At 45.9% G+C, this 21,277-nt stretch overlaps 1 protein-coding gene across 1 annotated transcript in view; it reads right to left on the bottom strand.

The window, feature by feature from the left end:
• Nucleotides 1-13,757: 13,757 nt before the first annotated feature.
• RAD51B (RAD51 paralog B) overlaps nucleotides 13,758-21,277 on the bottom strand; it is a 390,784-nt gene continuing 383,264 nt past the window's right edge. The window contains 4 exon segments of the mRNA XM_084207485.1: nucleotides 13,758-13,937; nucleotides 13,941-13,955; nucleotides 13,957-13,993; nucleotides 13,995-14,013. Coding sequence (XP_084063611.1) covers nucleotides 13,890-13,937; nucleotides 13,941-13,955; nucleotides 13,957-13,993; nucleotides 13,995-14,013 — 119 coding nt within the window. The 3' untranslated portion in view covers nucleotides 13,758-13,889.

Genomic DNA, 21,277 nt, shown 5'->3' with positions numbered 1-21,277 from the left:
AAGGAGATCATATGGGACCATATTCATTCAAGAACTGCCTTTGTATTTGTGCAGAACCTAGCACGAGTGATCCTACTCCTTCAGGTTCACCGTGCTACAAAATTGTTCTTAAAAACAACCCCTGCTTTTAATGTTTGGGTTTTGGTTGGTTTGCTTTTTAGTTGCAATGCAAGCTTTCAGAGGAAAAATCAAGGCAGATTTAAATGCTGAATGCATGCATAGCAACAAAAGCAGGGCCATCCAGCACACGGATGCTAAGTGTCCATTTACAGCCCCCACGGAGCCCGGCAGCCACAGCCCCGGGCCATGCGGGCTCGGTGGGCCCTGCTGCCTGCTGTGACCCCGGCGGAGGGAGGCTCTGGGCCCTGGGGGGCTTTGAGATGTCCCCGCACCTGTCGCATGGATTTGGGGAGCTGCTTTGCCAAAGAGACCTTGTCTTCCAGGAGATGCTCGCTGTGCCCTCGCTGCCGCCGCGAAGAGGCTGCTGGCTCGCTGCCGTGCCAGCACAGCCGCTGCCATCGCAGCTGCCCCGGGCACAGCGTCAGGAACCACCGGCCATGGTACGAGCATCGGCTCCTTCGGCACCGCGCAAAGGACTGGAAACCACCCAGCCAAAGGAAAAGACAGATGATTTTTATTTTATCGTCTCAGTGAAGGCTTGGCTCAAGGGATGGGCTGCAAAGACGTCTGGTGGAAATAAGACTTGCCTTCTAAGATAGCGCGTTAGATAAATCCAGCCGTGTTGTGGGACCGCTGGAAGCCTCCCCGAACAAGTGTGGGGAACTTGTAGTGGTTTTTGAGGCATAGTGCTATTGTCTATTTTGTTGAACGTATTTCTTTGTCTTGATGAACTTTAAGGAGCACTGAGAACACAGTGTGCCGTAGGGGGAAGACTTACAGAAATACATGATTAGAAAATGGAATAATTTAAAAATTTCTTCTCCTACAATGCTTTCTAAAATATTTCCATTCTGAAGCACGTTTGCTTTTTTCCGCCTGATGTATACACCCCGGGCTCTCACCCGGCTCTGCTACATTACTCAGCGCTTTAGTTGATTTACTCTCATCATTGCTAAAAATACTGCAAAAACTCACTTTTAAATAAATGACACAGTGGAAGGTTGTTGAGGTCGGGTAAGAAACACAGGTGGGATTTTTCAGGTTTACAGACAGCTTCTGGTCCCACTCCTGAGGAGGAAGCGCTTTTGAATGGCTCTTGTGAAATATGCTGATGGTCTGAGCATCCACATCATCAACTCCCCATGACAATTGCCCCTGATTGACCACTTGCTGGCTGTCTCCGCTGCAGCCCAGGAATGGATGAGTCATGGAAACAAAATTCCCCTTCACCCTGGCTGCCTCCCAGCTCCTTTTGGGGACTGCATTGACAACAGAGAAGGAAAGTCAGCACTGCTTTTTTTGACACTGTGAATCGTTGATCAAACAAAACTCTTCTGCTTCCATGGACTTGATATCAAGGCAACGTTTTTCATGGCTGTTACCTGAACAATTACTTACTAAGACAACAATCTCAAATAGTGCAGGGCACATTATTCTGTGTAGAAAATTGATTCTGTGCTACTTCAGGCCAGAAACAAATGTATACCATGTTTGCTAGAAGCTTTATCAGAAGATGCTAAAAAAGATTGCCATGCTAAAGTGCAGCAGTACTTAAATGCTGGTTTTCATTTTCGAGTGATTTTCTGACATAGGGTTTGGTTGCATTTTAATAATCTCTTAATGGAACAACCCTCTTGGAAAAAAAAAAAAGACAATAAAAGAGAAGGAAATTAACAGATTAAGCCCTGGGTGCTTCCCTGAATAGCAAATTACTATTTAGGTGGGGAAGCAGGTTTTGTTAGATGAGGAAACTCAATTATTTTTATTTGAGTTCTGCCTGGAACATTACTCAATATTCACACAACTCTGCTACTGCAGCTCAGATACAAATACCAATGAACCCATACAGCGAGGTATTCAGAATTTCCCTCTATGTATTCTCAAGTGGAAAAAAACAACACATAAAAAAGTGTAAAGGAATTTTTGTCTTGACACCAGATGTATGCTGGGAGAGCGAAGTGCAAGTCCTGCCTTAATGCAAGCCCTTTCCCTTGGAAGGAGCTTTTCAGGGGTTGTCAGCGGTGCCCACGCAGCACACAGGGCCAGAGCGCAGCCATCCCGAGGCAGGGCTGCTGTGGGATCCACGCAGGTGGGTCAGGCCAGCACCTGCTTCCTTCATTCCTTCCCTACCCCCCTCCCTGTCTTTCCCTGTCCTTCCCTGCCCATGCCATCCATGCAGGCCGGGAAAAGCCCTGTCCTCCCCTCCAAGGTGCTCGCCAGGACATTTCCTGCAAAATTTCCAGGTCTCGGGGAGTAGCAGTGCACCGGGTGACTGTGTGTAATCCCTTCGGTGCTGGAGTTTGTCCTGGCCCTTGTGGTGTGTCAGGATCCAGTGGTGCTGGGATCCAAAGCACCACTGAGGTGCTCTCTGTGACTCAGCACCAACTGGACGTTTTCAGCTCACACGCCTGCGATGCATTGACGCACTTGGATTAAACAGCAGGGCATGGAAATGAGGGCTGTAATAGGAATTGTACCTTGTGTCTGGCATCAAAGCCATTGACAGAGCTTACTAGAGACCCCTCAGTGCAGACAACCCCGCCTCATCACTCCTGCTTTTCAAATGGGGGGATGGGAGTGTCATGGCCCCTGGCAGTTTTCCCTTGTGGGAAATGCATCCTTACTTGCACACTGGAGATGACTTAGCTGCAGGCGCTGGGAGAAGTGCCAGTGCAGTGGTGCCCTGCTTATGCCCATCAACTGTCCTGGGAGGGTCTGGTGGCACCTCAGCCATTGCCCCTCTTCTTCCTCAGCTGGGGTTTTGGGAGCTGTGCCTCTCCATGCACCGGGGCACAAAGAGGTTGGGAATGGGATGTCCTGGGTGTTGGTGACCACGCTGCCTCTCACCGCTTGTGATTCTGTGCTGCTGCAGAGGCTACGTCTGCTGGGACAGGGAGGTGGAATGGCACAGCTGTGGGGACACCCTGGCTTTCATCAGATGAGCAGTCTGATCTGCCTCAGCAGCCATACACATTCTGCCTTGCTTTTCCTTTCCTACACAATCATATCTGGGAGGAAAGTGGAGCTTCTGCCATAGACACGGACAAGGATGTACTGGATTAGACCAACAGGCCATCTAATCTGTGAATCTTCATTTGGCCAGGTGCTTCTCAGAGACCCTAAACCTCCTGGAGCAGTGCTATGTTATCCCATGGAGAGTGCTGGGAAAACAGTGACTTAGCCTGGAGGAGTTCAAGGAAGAGCAATGCAGAAGTAATGATGCGCCGGGAACCCTTCTGGTGGAAAGGGCCACAGTTTTGCAACGCTGCCCTTTGATGGGGCGTTGCCCACGTTTCCCAGCCTGGCAGATTTAGATTGCTGCACTGGTCCTTCCTGAGGTCACATCTGAAACCCTCTCAGAGACGGCAGCCACTGCAGAAGCCCAGTGCATTTGTTCAAGGGGCCATCTCCTTGGGGGCACACGAGGTCCATGTCCCCTCCAGAAAATAGTCCTATGGCTCACTGGTTTCTGGGTGCAGTTTTGGGTGTTGGTTGGTTCCCATAAAAAACTGAATGGCCCACAATTGGCTCTAATGAGCGTCTGACTCTCCCTGCTGCACTGTCACAGCAGCTGGCAGCAGGAATGTGTGCTGGAGCACCCTTGCTGGAAAAGGGAATGTCTCTGCAGGGGCTCCGGGAAACAACTGGATGCTGGAAACCTCTGCCAGGACTGAACTGAATTTGCTGGTTTTCCAGTATTACTTCTAAAGCCAAATTTTGGAGACATTCAAGTTTTGTGGGGGGAAAAAGTCTGATCCCCAGGATGAGGGAAACACTGAAAAGGATTTCTGGCAGTGCCACCTTACTGGTGTTCACCTGATTGGTGAGCCCAATATTTTAGTATTGCAGAAATTGAATTGATTTGTTAATTGCTTTTTGGGTTATCCAGAGCCTTGGACAGGTTTTCCTTTACTAAAAAAAATTTTTAAAAAATCCATGAAATTCCTCTACAGCACTGACTAGCTAAGCTGAGCTGAGAGATGCTCCTGTGAAGGATGATTACCATAATGGAGACAGGGCTAGAGTCAGGCTTTGCTCTACAAAGTGGTGGGGACCAGTCTGAAAAAAGGATCAAATAATACCCAAATCCACAAAGCACTTTGGAATCATGTTGTGGTTTTGATTTGGTTTGTAATTCCTCATGTAAGCCAAACTTGCAGATAAACTTTAGAAAGATCTACAAGTCTTAAAAGAAAACATTTTAATACAAAAGTGTACTCAAGTTCAAATTAGATCGAATCTTGTTTCATTCTAGGAATCACTGTAATTAAGGAAAAAAAAAAGCCAACAAAGAAGAACCCACTGTGACAGTACTTTGCAAAATCCAAGAAGTAACAGAAAATACCTGGTAATATGTTGTGAAAAAAAGCTCAGTTTTATTTTCAGATAACTAGAAGAAGATCTGAACACAGCTAGTAGCTCATGGGTAGATCTGTAACCTTCTGTGAATAGTAACCACATTAACTGCACTTAGAGTAACTGCAGAGCCCCAGAGCTGAGGTACCCCTAACACCCTGTCCATTCTTTATTTCAAGTGCAAGCGATGCTTGCCTGGGGTTTGGCCTTGGCAGCTCCACAACAGAGGTGCAAATCTGCTTGGGTGCACTGCTTTGCATTTAGCAGTTTGGAAGGCACCAAAATGGATTCTTGCCTGCTCTGTGTGTGTGTAAGCTGCATAAAGCTGCGTTTTTGATGAGAGTACCCGTCTTGTCAAGATAGGCTTAAACTGAAAGTGCATGGAGAAAATGAGCTCGACAGGGCTCCCAGTTGTGTTCTGCAACTCGGCTGTTTGAATCAGCAGCTTGTGATGCTTTACATAAATTGCAAACTGAAACGTCCTTGATTTAAGGATGGAACTGGATACCTAAGATAGGAAGAAATACCCAAGAGCCTCTGATGTTGCGCCATTTTTCAGAAGTAGCAGGGTCATGCCTGCTTGTCATAGACTGATTGGTACAAAACAAGGTGGAGTTGTTGGTGTGGGTGGCCTATGTGGAGCGTGTGGCACCTGCCATGACCACGTGGCTGCACAGCCCTCACCCAGACCCACAGTATCTCCTGGAAATCGGATCTCTGCTCCACTTGTCTCCACACCAGCAGACATCCCCTTTCTGAGAAGGGCTGTAGTGCCCTTCTCTGCTTGCAGCTGGGACCCCAAAGAGGCAGTGCTGATGGTGGGAATCAAACCAGACCTTCCCAGTCCCTGTGTGTTCCTGTCCTGCCTCATGCTCCTTCAGAAACTGTTAATCATCCTGAACTACTTACTGGTTTGTGATCTTAAACAGGGCTTGAACTCAGCTTTCTAGAGGTGAAAGCACAATGTCTTACTGTAACTCATTTTGCCAGCCAATCCTATCCTGAACCCAACAATATTTTAATCTCAAAATCCAACCTCAAAACCCACAGCATTTTCAGTTACCGTATTTCATCACCACACAGCTGAAAACAACTCTTTTTTTTTTTCAACCACCCTTGTTTTTCTAAAGTGAATCACAAACCCTGGAGCTTAACAGACAGAAAAGACCCAGAGACAAATCCTCTCTCACTATCCTGGTGTTTAAAGGAAATAATGTAATTAGAGTAAGAAAGCATTTATCTACAGTCACATGGGCATAACAGAGTTAGACGATTCAGCCACCCCATAGCTCAGCCAGATAGTTCATTTTCAAGAAGCCAAAAAGCATTATCGCCTACAAAATGTTTGTGGTGGTATACCTGTTAGTCAGTCATTTTTTAATTTGCCCATGGAAATCCTTACCTTTTCCCTGGAAGGCAACTAGACACTCTTCTAGATTTGGTCCTGCTAAGTGGTCTGCTGCTCATTTTACTGCCGTTCTTGGCTGTGCCTTCTTGAATTGCACCAAGGAATAATTAACAATAACACAACTCTGGTTCTCAGTGGATTTCCCCATCAGAAAAATGTTAACCATCAGAGTGCTCAGTGCAGCAACCATGAATAGTGTGTAGCCCTTCCAGGGAAATCTGGTCTGTTTTAGTCACTCCAGTTAATTGGTTAGAAAACTGGGACATCTGAATTTCCGCTCTCATAGAAAGGCTCCAGGATAGCCAAGGGAGAAAGCTGGATCTTCAGGCTGTCATTCCGAAGCAATAGCCACCCTTCTTCCCATGGTGTTTACACTTAAAGAGAATAAATGGGCATTTCACAACCTGAGGAGGTGTTTACAGTTCCCAGCCTCTGCTTACAGATGTGCTGGGATAATGGCCCCTGGTATGTGTTTGGTACTAGTGCTGGTGAAGGGGCTGGAAGGAAACCCTCAGTCCTGGAGGCCTGGTCTCATTGACCAGGTTTCATTGACACCAGAGGAAACCAGACCTATTCCAGGTTTAAAAACATTTATCCAGCAGCAGAATCCTGGCCCTCAAGACCAACTGATGCTTAGGTAAAACATGAGCATAAGTGCAGATGTCAGAGAAGAGCTGGAAAAAATTCCAGCTGGTCAGCAGTGTCCAAGGTGAGGCCGGTGCAGGTTGGTCCTTGCATCAGGCATTGCCCAAAGCTGGTATCAGTAGTATCTTGTGCCTGGGGCTACCGTGGTGAGGCCAGCCCTGAACTTTCCCTCTGCCCTGCTCTGGGGGTCTCTCGAGGGCGGGACACATGCAGCACAGGACCAGTGTTGCAATCAAGCTCTCAATGGGAGCTGATTACCCTCAGTCATGTCTGGGAGGGAGGGAGGGACCCACTTTGTGTCTTGATCAGCATCATGCATCTTTCTATATGGGGGTTTGCAAAATTAGACTTCATGAGCCTCCCCCAGCCCCTTCCCTGAAAGCTACACCCACATTTTTCTCATGCATGAGTCATTGTTAAAACAAGATGTTTCTTCAGCTAGAGTTTTTTTATGCTATGTATTAGAAACAGCTGAACATCTGCCCTGACATCAGGCTTCTCAGGTGACGGGGAGAGCATGCCTCAGTATGCCAGTGTACGTCACCTTGCACACATATGGATGTATACTTTATATATTTTTGAGTTTCTCTTTTGCCCTTTCCACTCCTTTTCCTTTCAGTTTCTTTTATTTGTTGCATTTGGTTTTGATTTTTCTTTTTTTTTTTTTAATTTATGCCTCTCCACCTCTGTTCTATGTGTATAGATTGCAGAGCAACAAGCACTTGCCTTCTTCATTCCATACGACGATATGGAAAGAAATATAAAATGACCTCATCCATGGTTCCTTCATGGATAAACAGAAAAAGATGATGGAGTTCTTTCATATGATACAAGAAAAGAGAGTTAAAACAAATCAGTTTAAATTGAACAAAGGAAAACATTAGATGAAATAACAGGAAAAGCATCCTCAGTCTGTCAGATTGAGGAATAATTTGTTTCTTAAGGGCAGTGGCTGAACTGCACATGATTTTTTTGGGAGCGATAATGCTTCTCTGTCCCTAGAGTGAGGTGTGTCTTCATCACTTTGATGTGTGCAACTCTGAAATCAGCAACATTGGAAACCACAGGGACAGAGATGTCAGAAATGGTAAGAGGTTTCCTGAGGTGATAAAAAGGCCATCTGGTAGGTGGTTGTGAAGGAAAATTCCAATGGTCACGTGCAATATTTTGAAGAAACAAACAAAGAGGCTTGAGGTTAAGGTGCATTAACAAGTGATGGTTGCTTGCCTTTAGGTTATCCCCCACTGGAGGATTCTCTGTAGATGTGATACTTTCGGACCCTTTTCAAAAATTGCACTTTGGAGTTAAAATGAAGGCTATGGAAGTGGAAAAAAACACCTAAGGCACATGTCCTGCAAGGAAATCCAGAGGTTGGGAAAGTGGTGCAGGTCAGGAGATGTGCTCTGAGGAGCAAACCCAGGGCGCAGCAGCAGCTGTTTGGCCCGGAGGAGCCGGGGCACCTGCCCTGTGACGTGAGGCTGACACGGAGCGCGGATCCCTTCACCCCCTGCTGCTGCTGCTGTCCCACGGCTTTCCTGGGGGCCAAGGCTCCATGGGCACAGGGAGGGGTGGACCTTCCACCACATCCCCCCGCAGCTGCCCAGCCTCCCTGCTCTTGTGCATGCACCACGGTGGAGAAACAGCCTAAATAAGCTGGCTGTGCCTGGGAGTGCTTTGGCTGTGGGCTGTGCAGGGCAGGAGCAGCCCTTCTGCACCTCCTGATCAGCTGCAAACAACTGCTGAGGGCATTTAACAACTCAACAGGCTGAACAGGTAGGGCAGCATGGTGGCAGAGCAAGTTCCCCTCACACTCCACTACCCACAGTAGTGCAGCTGAAGTCTCTACTTGAATCAGAGTGTGTTAGGTGTGGTATATGAGTTAGGCTTGAGAAGTTTAATGAATTCAAGGGTATAGCCTCAACTAGCAGCTAACAGCAATAAATGAGCCTTGGGGCAAGCCAAGCCAACTTTCACTCAAGTTGATAGAGGTACAGTCTTTTGGCTTCAGTGGGAACTGATGAGGTCCCTCATAGCCAGCCAAGGAGAGATTAATCTAATGATGTAATGGTGCTTGTAACTGCCTGCTCAGCCTTAATTCTGCCCTGACATTGTGAGCATGTATCACAGCACAGTCTGTAATTATGTGATCACATACTGCTTGCTCTGAGAGACACCCGCCCCACTTGAGGCGCAGGATGGGAGGTAAGGGCAGAAGGGTTCTCTCCAGCCCCTGTGACATCGCCCCATATTCCAGAGCACTGCTCTACAACAGGCTTCCTGCAGGCTTCCTTGGGCAACAAAAGGCTGAGCATGCATGTGGCAGGGACTGAGTTATGGTTTCACCAGCATCATAAGCCTGACTTTTTCTGAACAGAGGTACTTGGATTTTCATTCTTATTGAGCTCTGAGCGTAGCTTTATGCTATGGGTAGTCAACAGCAATAGTACCTTTAGGTCTAAACTATAGGCTATACAGCCTATCCAGGTCCTTGCTGCAGGAGGGTTGAAAATCCCTTGGCTGAGGCATGGAGGCACACCTATCTTCTGGCAAGAATAGACAGCATTGCTGTTGGCAGCAGTACCACTTAAAACCAAAGGTTTTATCTCCCTGATCTGACACCACAAGCTCTTCTTCTGAACATCTTTCCAATCTCACCATCTACTTCTTTTAATATGTTCCAGAGGCTCTGCTGGCCTGGCTTCCAGCATCCACATAAATGATAGCTAAAGGGCTGGCTGAAGATCCTTGTGCCCACTGACAAATGGGAGTGAATGGAATGAATGGAGAAAGGATATGGAAGGAAATCCTGAAGCAGTGAAAAATGGAAGACAAGAACTTAGTGAGTGAGCTTAGAGCTTAGTGAGTGACCTTGGTAATATCAGGAAGCACAAGGAGAGATGCAGGGGAGAAAGGAGCTGCAAAGAACCTAAAGGGTCATAAGGAAAAAGAACATCTAGAGTAGAAAGAAAGGTCAGGGCATGAGAATAAACAAGGAGGAAAAACAGATGAAAGAAAACAAAACAGAGAAAACAAAGAAAATAGTTCAATCTGGAGGTGAAAACAGGAAAGACCATACCATACAGCACTCACAAGCAAGCCTGTGGATGAGCTTCCCCTACCCTGCTTCATGTCCAGACCCCAGAGGCTCACCCTTGTGGGACCTTGGCATTGTCCTGCAGGGACTGACCAAGAAGGGACAAGGTGTGATGGCCTCATGGTGCTACAGGCAAGCCACTGTCCCTGCTCCTGGTGGGGCTCCCTGGTCTTTCAGCAGCCGTTAATTCAGCGCACTTTCACCAGTGTTCATGTCACGTAGGTACACCAGGCATTGCAACTCAGTCACTTGTTGACTGGGATCTCTCTGTAGGAGACACTGTAAACACACACACACTGAGGGGCAACATGCTGGCTTGGTGCTGAGACCCCCTGAGAGACAAATACTTTGAGATGTAAAAGGAACAAACGCAAAACCCCCGAATTTTGTCTCCTGCATGGATGTCTGGGCTACAAAATATATTACAAGAGCATCTCCCTCTTCAATGAATCTTCTTTAAACCCGAGTTTTATCTAAAGCAGGGAAGGAGAAATCCCACTGATGTCACTGGGCTGATGCCAGTGTAAAACTGGCGTGTGTGCCTGGTGAAATAGGTGAGAGCTGGCTACTAGGAGGCACAGCTGCTGAGTTCACTGATGAAATGGAGCTTCTGCAGCTGAGCCACAATCCTCTCCAGGCTTGGCTTGGGACTGGGGGCTGGCCTGGTTTCCTCTAGCACCCCTCTCCATCTAGGCAAGCATTTTCCACAAGTCTTTGGCAGAAAAATACCAGTTTTGTTGAGGTTCCACATTTCCTATGGATAAAAGCAAGATGAAGAACTATGTTTCTGGTGTTGTAAAGACTGCATAAATTTTTTTTAGTTTGTTGAATGGAATAAAGCAGCTGAGGTAAAAGTTGTGACCACTGATCAGCTGCTTGATTTCACACCCTATTTTTTGTAGTGAAGTGCAAGAGATTATTATTATTCTAATCCCATGTGGGTACTTGACTTCTTACAAAAGCTTTCCATAGGAGATGTGAAATGAAGTGTTGTCCTTGGAGCCATATTCATGCCCAAGCTGGGCCTACTCTGCCATTACACAGAGCCTAATTCTGTGTAGTCACTGTGTACTAATTCTGTGTAGTCACTATGCTGCGGGTGTTGAGCATATTGCTTTGGGATTTCTGGGGTCATACAAGCTGCTAATAAACAACACATGTCTTTCCTATGGATGGATCCCTTTACTTCACAAAACAGTCCCGGTGCAATCCACCCCACACCCATCACACCTAATCTTACATGGGAAGCAAATATTGAAAGAGGAAAAAACCCCAGCACACGAACCATGAAATAAGGAAGAAAGAAAAGTGACGTCCAAGGAACTTAGCAGCGCCCCGTGTGCCCCACGTGAGGACCTGGGCAGCTGACTTCCAGCATCCCAGGTGATGTAATGTTGGTTTAAGGGCGTACACGCCTCTGTGTGCTAATGAACCGAGCAGGCTGAGGCAAGTAACTGCACAGACAGCTCTGGAAGCCGCTAGCAAGAAATGCACCTTGGTGTGTGTTTGTGAAGTGGCCACCACACGCTCCCCCCGTGCCCCTTTGATGCCGGGAAGGAATGCTCTGCTTTCAGAACCAAAGGCACTCGGTTTTGCCTGTGGGCTATGCGGAAATTTGAGAAGGTGGAAGCAAGAAGCAACTTGTTGTGTCAGGGAGGAAAAGCAGTCTGCAGCTATTTACACTGCACACTACAGCTTTTAAACGAGGTGGCCGGAGTGCCTGCAATGGTTAAACCCCAACTTTCTTCCTGCAGGGCTGTTCCTTGCCCTGCTGTGCTGCCCACTAGCAGTTGGCTTTCCCCCCCGTCCGTTGCAACAGGCTGATCCGAGGTGGTTTGGATTCGGTGACTCTTGTCTGAGATCCCGCTGTGGTTTTTTCAGTCTTGCAAGGCACTGTGCTTTTGTTCCAGCGGTCTCTCCGAGGCATGACGAGGGAAGCTGTTTCCTGTTTGTGTGTCTGTGATGGACGTAACAGCCACTTTTACTGCACGTGAGGCATAGGGGGTTTTTGTTCCTTCCTTCTCCAACACTTTCTGGGTAATGTTTTCCGCATTTGGTCTCAACCCACAGTCCTTTTCTCAGAAAACTTAAGAGAGTCACCCCAGCTATATTTCCATGGGTGGGCGTTTGTGTTTATACACACACACACACATTTTTGTGTTAAAAATATCCTGCTTAATTCAGGTACTATTAGAATATTCCATTATCTGGCATTAATCTAGTTGAGCCAAGCAGTGTAAAATGGTCTAAGCCTTCTCTTTGTACTCTGTCTGGAAGGAATTTATCACTTTCATCCAGCTCTGGCTGGCAGGTTCTGGTGGTCCAAGGGGACCCAGCCTAAGGAGTTCTCTCTTCAGGGAACTCCTTAGGTTGGGAGGGCGCTGCTCCCAGCCCGGTCCCCCTGCGGAGCACGCACTGGGCCGGGTGCCGTTCAGCTGCAGGGCTGCTGCTGCCGGCAGCTGGGGCAGATGTGGCCCAGCCCCGAGACACAGAGAACATTGGCTATCGATAACTGCTCCTGCAGACAAATTTACATATAAAAGCCGAACGCGAGAGATAACTAACAGATAAGCCTGCCATTTTCCAGGTGCTGGAAAACCTGACTGCCTTCTTTATGGAAACACGGCTTTAAGTACTATTCACCTCCGGGTGTGGATGAGTTTATCTTGGTTGGGAATCCAAGGAAATGACTTTTAACCCCTAGCACTGGTAATAGGTTGCCCAATGCATCCATATAAACATGATCCACACTTAAAGTGTAATGATCCCTGGGGTTTATTAAATACCATAACAAGGACTTTCGGAAGGCAGCCAGATAGCCTGTTCCTCTCAGCTGTATTATTAAGAAAGGCCAAAGTCTTGCAACAAAATGCTTTAAAGGTGTGTTGTTCTTATTTTGTTGTGTTGGTTTTTTTTTAAATTTTATTTTTAACTACCCTTGAATTATTTAGCATGTTCTCTAAGGGATTATTGTTTCATGTCCCTTTTCAGCATTTGAGATCCGAAGAGTGCCATGAAATAGTCTCTGCAGGCAGCAGCCAGTTAACCCTTCTGTTTCCATCCATGACCTGCAACTTTGGAGCCCTTCTTCCCTTCTCAAGAACCAGAACATTGCAGGCAGTAGTAGATTTAAAATACAGGACTGAGCTGAAAAAGATTATGTACAAATACATGTGGCAAGGTCCTACAAAATTTAAGAATATGAAATCAACAGCAGGCCAGGCAAATTTAATTGAAGTCTGCAGAGATTAACTCAAGAAAGCAGTGCACCTGAATAAAAAAGAATTACAAGTTTTATGAAGCTACAAAATAGTATATATGACTTATGGTGTGTTAGCAAAGCTAGGGTTGAACCAGTATACAGTAAAAAAAAATAGCAATCACTTCTGGTTCTCAATAAAGAAAAGATTCTGCAGTTTATTACACGGCTTGTCTGTGTTGGTGCTGCAGGGCTAGAAGAAATAAAAAGTAATAAAATCCGACTTTGTTTCTAATACCAGCAGATCCAGAGCTAAATATGCAAAGGCACAATTCTGTTTTGAAAGATTGTACCATTTTTTCCATAGCCTTTTCTCAGAGAAGAACACATTCAGAATGAGGTGAAGAACTGTTACTGAAAAAAAGTTCTCTTTTCAGAATGTTTGGGGAAATTCATGTATTGCTAAGAGAAGTGGAAAAAAGCTAAGTAGTCATCTAATCCTTCCCCAGGCCATGAACATGCTGTACCCAGGGCTGTGTCTGCATTGCTCTACACGGGATGTGGCATGTCCCAGGGGAGCTGTGGGGCCTAGGAGCCCACATGCCTGCCCAGTCCTCCCACAAGGTGTCAGCTGCCATGGCCATGCTGCCTGCTTCTGGCACTGCATGCCAGGGAAAACTATGTGGGTGCCTCCAGCCCCAGGGGCTTGGCAGGCACTGCTGTGGGACAGGGATCCTGAACGGTGGACTGGTGTTCCTTGCGTTCCATCAGGAAATGAAGCTCTCAGGCTTCAGATTCACCCCACCTGGGAGGTTTTGTTGGCTTCTGGGAGGTGCTCTCTACAGCAGAAGCCGACCCAGCAGCCATGGCACAGCAGGGCATTCCCAATGGCCAGGCTCCCCCTTTCCTGCCCGCCTGGCAGGGGCATGGGGCCCATCCCAGCCTCCCTACTGCAGCACAGGCAAGGAGATACCTGCTCGGGTTGGACAAACCACCAAGCTGCAAAGATTTAAAAAATTTACCCAGTTTGGCTAAGCCTTTGTGGACCAGCAGAACAGGCTGGAGAATTACCAGAAGTTGCTGCCTGTCATCGTGTCTGGTGCTTCCTGCTGGGGTCAGGAACACCAGCTGCCCTGCCTTGCTCACAGGAATATCAGCAGTTTCACTTCCACCCAGCCCACGGCAAAACACCAGTAAGCAGCAACAAAAAGTAACAGTTTAAAAAAAGAAAAAAAAAAAAGAGACATAAGTGTTTCATAATTCAGAAAAGGCTTACCAGCAGAGGCCATAGGTGACAGAAAATGGACAGGCCCTGGTGGGGATTCGGTGTGAAAGGAGCCTGTATCCTGATGTTCCTGGGTGTGGTTGGTAATGCTGGGGACCAGGAACATGCCAGGGTTTGGAGGGGACAGGAGGCCTGCTCCTGTTTCCTCACCAACCCCTGGAGGGTCCAGCCCCAGTCCCCGTGTGGCAGCCCTGCCTCTGGCAGATTTGCAGACGTCCCTTGCTGAGCCACAGCCCTGCCTTGTACACTCCTGGGGGACAGCTTTGAGCGTGCTGCTGCCCCCTGCCACAAGCCCTGTGGAGCCTGGGGACAGCAGGGTGGCACAGTGGACAGCAGGGTGGCACCCCAGCTGAGGGGTGGGCATAGCCTGGGGCACGCACATCCCACAGGGCCACACTTAGATCTGCCTCTCAAGGGTGACCAACATCTGCTGTGTAAGCCCCAGCACCGAGAGGAAGCTGGGTGCTTGAGGCAGGGGCAGCCGTGGTTCGGCTTCACTCTCATCCGTGTATTTCTGCGTCAGCCTTCACTGCCATCAGCCTTTTCCCATCCATACAAACCCTGTACGTACACAAAGTCTTATTAAGAAGGGATTGCTCTGAATGTTGACACAGGTTTTGGGGGAGGGAGACCTTCATTTAGCTGAACTCCTTCATCCACCTCTAGTGGCTCCTCTGCCCGAAAGAAAAGGCTGTTCTCATTCACTTCTTTCACTGCAGTTAATTAGTAAGTCCGAGCTGGCCAGTCCTCTGGAGCTGGTGGTTCCTTTAATCTCTCTGTTGCTAGGGCATGCTGACATGCACCACTGGTACCATTTCCAGCGTGATGTGGGGGATTGTGGAAAGAAAGGGGAAAAGGCTGATCAAACAAAATCTGATTTAAAAAAAAAAAAAGAATAGAAAAAAAAAGAAAAGAGCTCTTTTTGATGAGGCTGAGAAGTTTAAAACGAGGGAAAGCACACGGTGAATGATAAGGCCTAAAGGAGCTCATTAAATTGAGGCAAGCTGAGCAGAGTTATCTTATTTCACTCTCTTTCTCCTGACACCCCCATGATGGGGAATTCTTTTATTGAAGTGGGGGCAGGAAGGATCATTTCCTTGCAAAATGTTTGATAGAAATCATTGTATAATTGTTTTCCTAGAAGTTTTTTTTTTTTAATCAACCCTTTAAACATCTCTAAAGCAAATCAGAGCCTCAACAAAGGGCACTGCTTGAGAGAAGTGTAGGCTCCAAGTGAAAGAGGTCCCACAGCCCATTATTGTTTCCTTCTCTCAGCTCATCCAGCCTTCTGAGAAATAGCAAGATAGAAGTTAAGTAAGACACAGAGACCTCAGGGATCTCAGACGTCAAGTGTGAATGTAAATGTGAAATGTTTGCCTTGGAAGTAGTTTTGCTTACTTCATTTGATCTGCCTTTACAAAACCAGAGTGAGCATGTGATTTGAGAAGATTCATGTATAGAAACAAAGGGCTGCCTAGCTAAACATCACACAGTGATTTCCTGGGGATCTCTGGGAAGTGCCTTTTCCCTGACTGTGCCTGAGCTGGCTGCCTCAGAAGCAAAGAATCCCACCACAGTATGTCTCAGGGAGTGCAGATAAATTGAAGAGCTACAGAATGCAAGAGGCCGCAGGCTCATAGGGAACCATCCTAGGTCTGTGCTCAGCAGAGGAAACCAGGGTAGGGCTTAATCCCTTGCTGGCAACACAGTGGGAGAGTGAAGTGATGGACAGTGCATTCTTTCTTTCCATCTGAAAATTAGTCAGATTGCTAACCAGAGCTCCATTTTGAAAGTCTGCATAAATGCTGGACCACAAAACAGAAGTGAGCACCTGCCCCATGCAGGTTCTTACTCACAGAGTAATGAGATGAACACTCACTTTCTTGTGGGGTCAAAAAGGGGTGGTGTGACTGCAGCTGTGCTGCAGCTCTGGGCACTGGGGTGGGGCAGCAGTGGCAAACAGCATGTTGTCTCTGCAAAACTCCACCAGACCTAGCAAAAATTTTTGATGGTTTTACTTGATCTTTTTTTTTTTCATGGACCTTAAAGGAGGCTTTGGAAAGCCACCTCACAGTTCTTATTAAAAAGTAATCCATTATTGTAAATGAATATTTTAGCCTCCCTCACCTGGAGGTCTTTCTCCCTACCTTAGTACTTCCCTCTGGCCAAGAATTCCACTCTGCTATGCAGGTGATGACATGGACTGCTCATTTGTAGTGCAAGGGATAAAGTTAGCTATTTCCAAAGATAAGACCAGCCTTTAAATGTGCAAATATGTTTTTATTAATCTCCCCTCCTACTTTCAATAGTTTCCCCTCCCTTCCCCTTCAGTGTAGGAGCACACAGAGCCTTGCTGCATTGGGAAGTGCTGGATTTTACACATGGCAGTTCAGCCTTAGTACAGCTTTACTGGTTTAATCTCCATCTCCTTCAGGTATCAGCCCATCCTTCTGCAGGCTGTTTTAAGACTTTTTTTTTTTTTTTTAATTTTTACATTTTTTTTCTGAGGGATTTCTTCTTAAGAGGGATCAAGTGTTTGGCATCTAGCACATCCCCCACTCTCATTTCCCCATGCTCCAGTCTTTTTAATCTCAAAATTTTTCAGTAGAACTGTGCCCAAAGGTATGGTGAGACATGGTGGGGTGGGATGTCACTGTCACTGTTATGCCTTACTTTGCCAGGCTGACCCATGCTAGCAAACAGGCTGATTTTGCTAATATGGTCTGAATTAGTAAATGCATTCCTCACGTAAACACAGGTTTAGCTAATGGGACATACTGGTAAGGAGAAACTTTTTAAGGAACTTTCATTAACCTTGGTGTCGTATGTGTGTATGGCCATGCCAATTTTCATGCAGCTCCTTCATTCACCCCACACATCTCCACTCATTTGGGGTCTCATACAGAGCAGGCAAATGCAAGTGCAGAAAGGCTTTGTTTGCTCAATGGATTTGTAAAATAGAGATGGAAAGATAGGCCATTGTAGTCTTCTGTCAGTCTCATCCATTACCCTATAGCACTGTCAGGTTTAATTCACTGTATACTAAGTTTGTACCCAGTGTTAACAGTAGTAACATGTACAGGACAGTGGAAAACTTGTCTGTTGTTTGTGTTACTTAATGCCTACCTTTGTCAGATTGACAACACCCTTCTCTCCCTTCTTTCCAAGCATGGTGGTTTTTTGCTTGGTTCTTGACAAGTAGTCTCCAGCAATTCTTTATAAGAACTGGAATCGTTGCTGTTATGCTCTCTTGCATTTTAGATGTGATACATTAAGTGCCTCTGTGTATCAGAGTCTTTATACAAGAGTCACACATGATCTTTGCATATTGACATGAAGAAGAAGTAAGACAAGTCAAAGCAAGATCCAATGGCTGAAAGCACACTAAATTCACACCAGTAAGCACATTAAGAGTGGTTGAACAGGGGATATATTGCTACTGGTGCAATTTGTCCAGGCTGAGAAGAGGAGGCAATTTTTCTATCATGGAAAGTTGTCATGATAAGATTGGATGAGAACTCTGTTAGAAGAGGGCAACAGAGCCCTTATGGTTTGCCCCTTCCAGTGTTAACCGGTAACAAACCATAAATATTGTGCAAGTTTCTGTATACTGCAGTTTATCAGCAGGGTGTTCTGTTACTTGATTTATGGTCTAGGTTGCTCTGCTTTAACAGCAGTTGGTAGTAGAGAACATGTCCTGCAGTAGGGTCTGGGCGGTGCCTGGGGTCTGAGGCATAACTAAAACCCATGCAAGGCTGTCTTCTCCTCTCTGGCAACTGGCTGACACTGCAAAACACACAGGAACCCTAAAAACAAAAGCAGCATAATGGGAAGGAAGGCGATTCACAGTTAGGCAAGGGGCCAGCTTTCTCTGCTTTTTCCTCTGAGTCTCCACTTGTGGAAGTCCCTGTTTGCATGGCTTTACTATCAACTGATATTTTAGCTGTTCATTTGTGGTGAATCATAACCGAAGGGAACTGAAGCACCATCTGAAATTTGCTTCCTCTTGGGCAACAGAAGGACCAGCTGAACTCCTTCCCCTTTTGGCTGCTCAGGCTGCTCTTTTGTCAGAGCACCATTATAGCAGTGCAACGCTGCTTTATTTACAGAATTGGTGGTACTGCTTCGGCTTCCTTGAGCGGGGACCTTTTGAGTGTCTTTACTGGTGAGAAGAATATGTGACAGTGGAAGGTAAGTTAGAGCTTCTGTGCAGGCATGACTTCAGTGGCATTACATTACCAGTGAATTCTTACCAGTTTTTCATGCATATGAAAATAAAAACATATTCCCCTCTACATCAGCCTAGTCTGTTCTGCCTTCAAGCTTGGCAGGCCAGCTGAGGGAAGCCAGCAAAAAAAAGTACCCAAATGAGAAAATATGATTTTCTAATGAGCAGCGGAGAGGAAACTGAAGAATACTTCTAGCTGTAAACACTTCCAGCATTTGTGACTACGTAAAATTCTGATCTGGGTTAAAAAATATTGTAATTTACATTTATCACTTATGGTAAAGACAGGAAGTTAAACAATATTTGATTAGCAGAGACTGAATGTTCCCAGGTTGAGCTTAACAGTTGGCAAGAGATGAAAATAAGGATCAGGCTTCTGGTCTTTCCTAGACCAAGAAAAGCAGTAGTGATTCCATTAAAACCATTTGCTCAGTAATTAAAGGCACGTAATTTTGGACCGTGGGCAAGGCAGAAGCTCTGGTTATGTAAAAAGCACCTTGGAGAGAACAGTAATAAGCATCAGCTATCCATAGGAGATGTAACAACAGATTCACTCTGAGAAATCATCAGCTCTGCTTTGATCTCAGCCTTGAGGAAATGAGCGCGCAGAAGCTGGGCTAGATATATGACAACAAAATCACAAAGGTCATGCAGCAAAATGGGAGACAATTAGCAAGAGACTTTAAATGACAATTAATTTTCCCATCACTACTTCAGCAGCAAGAGGAAGATGTAGGTGACCAAAAACATGCTGCCCATTGGGGAAGAAAGGCTCCAGACAGTTCCTGGCTAGAGTGCCAGGGTGCTTCATACCCTTTTTGCATTTGTTATCACTTCAGACAAATATTGCAATCAATGTCAATGACAGAAGGGGGTGAGATCATAAAACTATAACCAAGGCTAGATCAAAAGATCCTTCAGATAGTGTTGAAGTTGGTTTGGCCAGATGAATTTCATCCTTGGGTAATTGCTACAGCCAGTTAGTTATTTAACCACAAAAGCTCTAAGTGTAACCTCGCCCAGCTCCTGGGATGTTTTATGGAGCCCAGAGATCATACTTGGAAGCCTGGAAAAGTGCAGACGTAGTTCCGGTCTTTACAAGGAAAAAAAGGAGGAGCCAGGGATTACAGATTGTTCAGTTTGACTTCAATTCCCGGAAAAATACTGGAACAAACAATCAAACTTTGGTAAGTACCTAAAACAAAACAAAGAGATGAATAATGGCCAGCATAGATTTGTCAAAAACAAATTGTGTAAAACAGGTCAAATTTCCTTTCATGACAGAATAAAGAACCCTCATTGATAAGGGACAGGCAATAATATTCCTATATTTTGATGGTGGTGAGGCTTTTGTCACAGTGTAACATGATACTCCAAAGCAAATTTAATTAAGGGAGTCTGTGATAGACAGAGCTGGTCTGAGATGATGGAATGCTGATTGGAAAACTGCATGAAGAGAAGAGTCCTTACCTATACCTTTAAAGGGGAAAGATGGATTGAGAAGAGTTGGTGGGAATCTATACTGGCTCAGTCTATTTTAAGGGGATTATGAACAGTTTGGACAATGGAATACAAAATATTAGATTCTTGGCTACCACGATCTGGAAGGGTACTATGGGTAATCTGAAATATAAAGCTCCATTTAAAAGTATTTAGACAAACAGCCTTTAAAATAGGAATCATTTCAGTAAGGACAGTTCTCAGTTTCTGTGCTTGGGCATCACCAGGAATAATTAATTCTATTTATATAGGGCAGTGAATTTTTGAGTAAGTAGCAACACTGCATGAAAAGATCTGAGAGATGTTCCAGGTCACAACCCAAATATGAGTTAATTGCTAATGTAAAAAGGACAAGTGCTTTACTAGGATTTGTGCTTAGAGATGAACTTCACAAATAATCATTCTGCTCAGTTGTCTGAGCAGTTGGAGTGTAATGTCCAGCTTTGCGTGCTGTGCTGAAGACAAGGTCCAGAGGACAACTGGGGGATAATCAGAGGTCTTGCAAAACAGAGCTAGGAGGAAGAATGAACAAATTGACTTTCTTAAGTCTAGAGAAGACTGGGGCAAGACAGGATTACTGCTCAAATACATGAAAGGTGGCTGGGAAGAAAAGGGGAATAAATTGTTTGCCATATAGATGATGGATAGGACAAGTAATGAGCTTAAACTACAGAAAAGGAGATTGGGGTTGGATGTTAGAAGATGGAAAGCAATAAGGGTAATTACGCATAGAAGTATCTGAGGAGGGTGTGGAATCACCATCCTGCTTTTAGGAAGAGGTTAGACAAGCACTTGCCAAGTGTGACATAAGTATAATGATCCTGCCCTGGGACATGAGTCTGGACTGAGAGATTTTCTGAGATTCCTCCCAGCCGTATACATCTCTGATTCTCTCCTGGCTGCTGGAGGAAGCAAGGCTGATGTTGTGGAGCATTGCAAGTGCTCCGTGCTTGTGGTTTGCAGTGATCTCACTTGTGAGTGAGAACCAAGAGCAGGAGATATGTGTGCTGCTTTCTGGTTCAGAGAAAAAAGGCTGCAGTGACAGGTGAAGTCACCAATGACTCAGATGTCCTTGGATTGTGAGAATATAGTCCTGTATGTTTGATCTCTCATTTAAATGTCTCTCGTTCCCACAGGTGATGATATGTGACACTAACCTTGATTGATCAGTACAAAACAGTGTGTAAAGCTGAAACTTTGTCACTCTGACTGTTCCTAGGATTGCATACTATTGCAGCCTCCTGTAGACCCAACCAGAGTAGCCTGTCCTTTGTATAATTCAGGACTCTTGCTTCTGTTTTGGTTGGAACCAGAGGCCAGTTCAGCCTGCAGCCCTGGCAGCAGTGACACAGGCTGGCACTTGGAGCCCTAAAGCTTCCACAGTGTCAGATGCTGAGGAACAGAAATGTGAGAAACTGGTTTTTTATCTGGAGTCCCTGCGG

The sequence above is a fragment of the Fringilla coelebs genome (genome assembly GCF_963513975.1).
Source record: "Fringilla coelebs genome assembly, chromosome: 6".
Taxonomy (NCBI): Eukaryota; Metazoa; Chordata; class Aves; order Passeriformes; family Fringillidae; genus Fringilla; species Fringilla coelebs.
The sequence above is the reverse complement of the archived record's forward strand: the minus strand, read 5'-3'. Positions and strand labels throughout refer to the sequence as shown.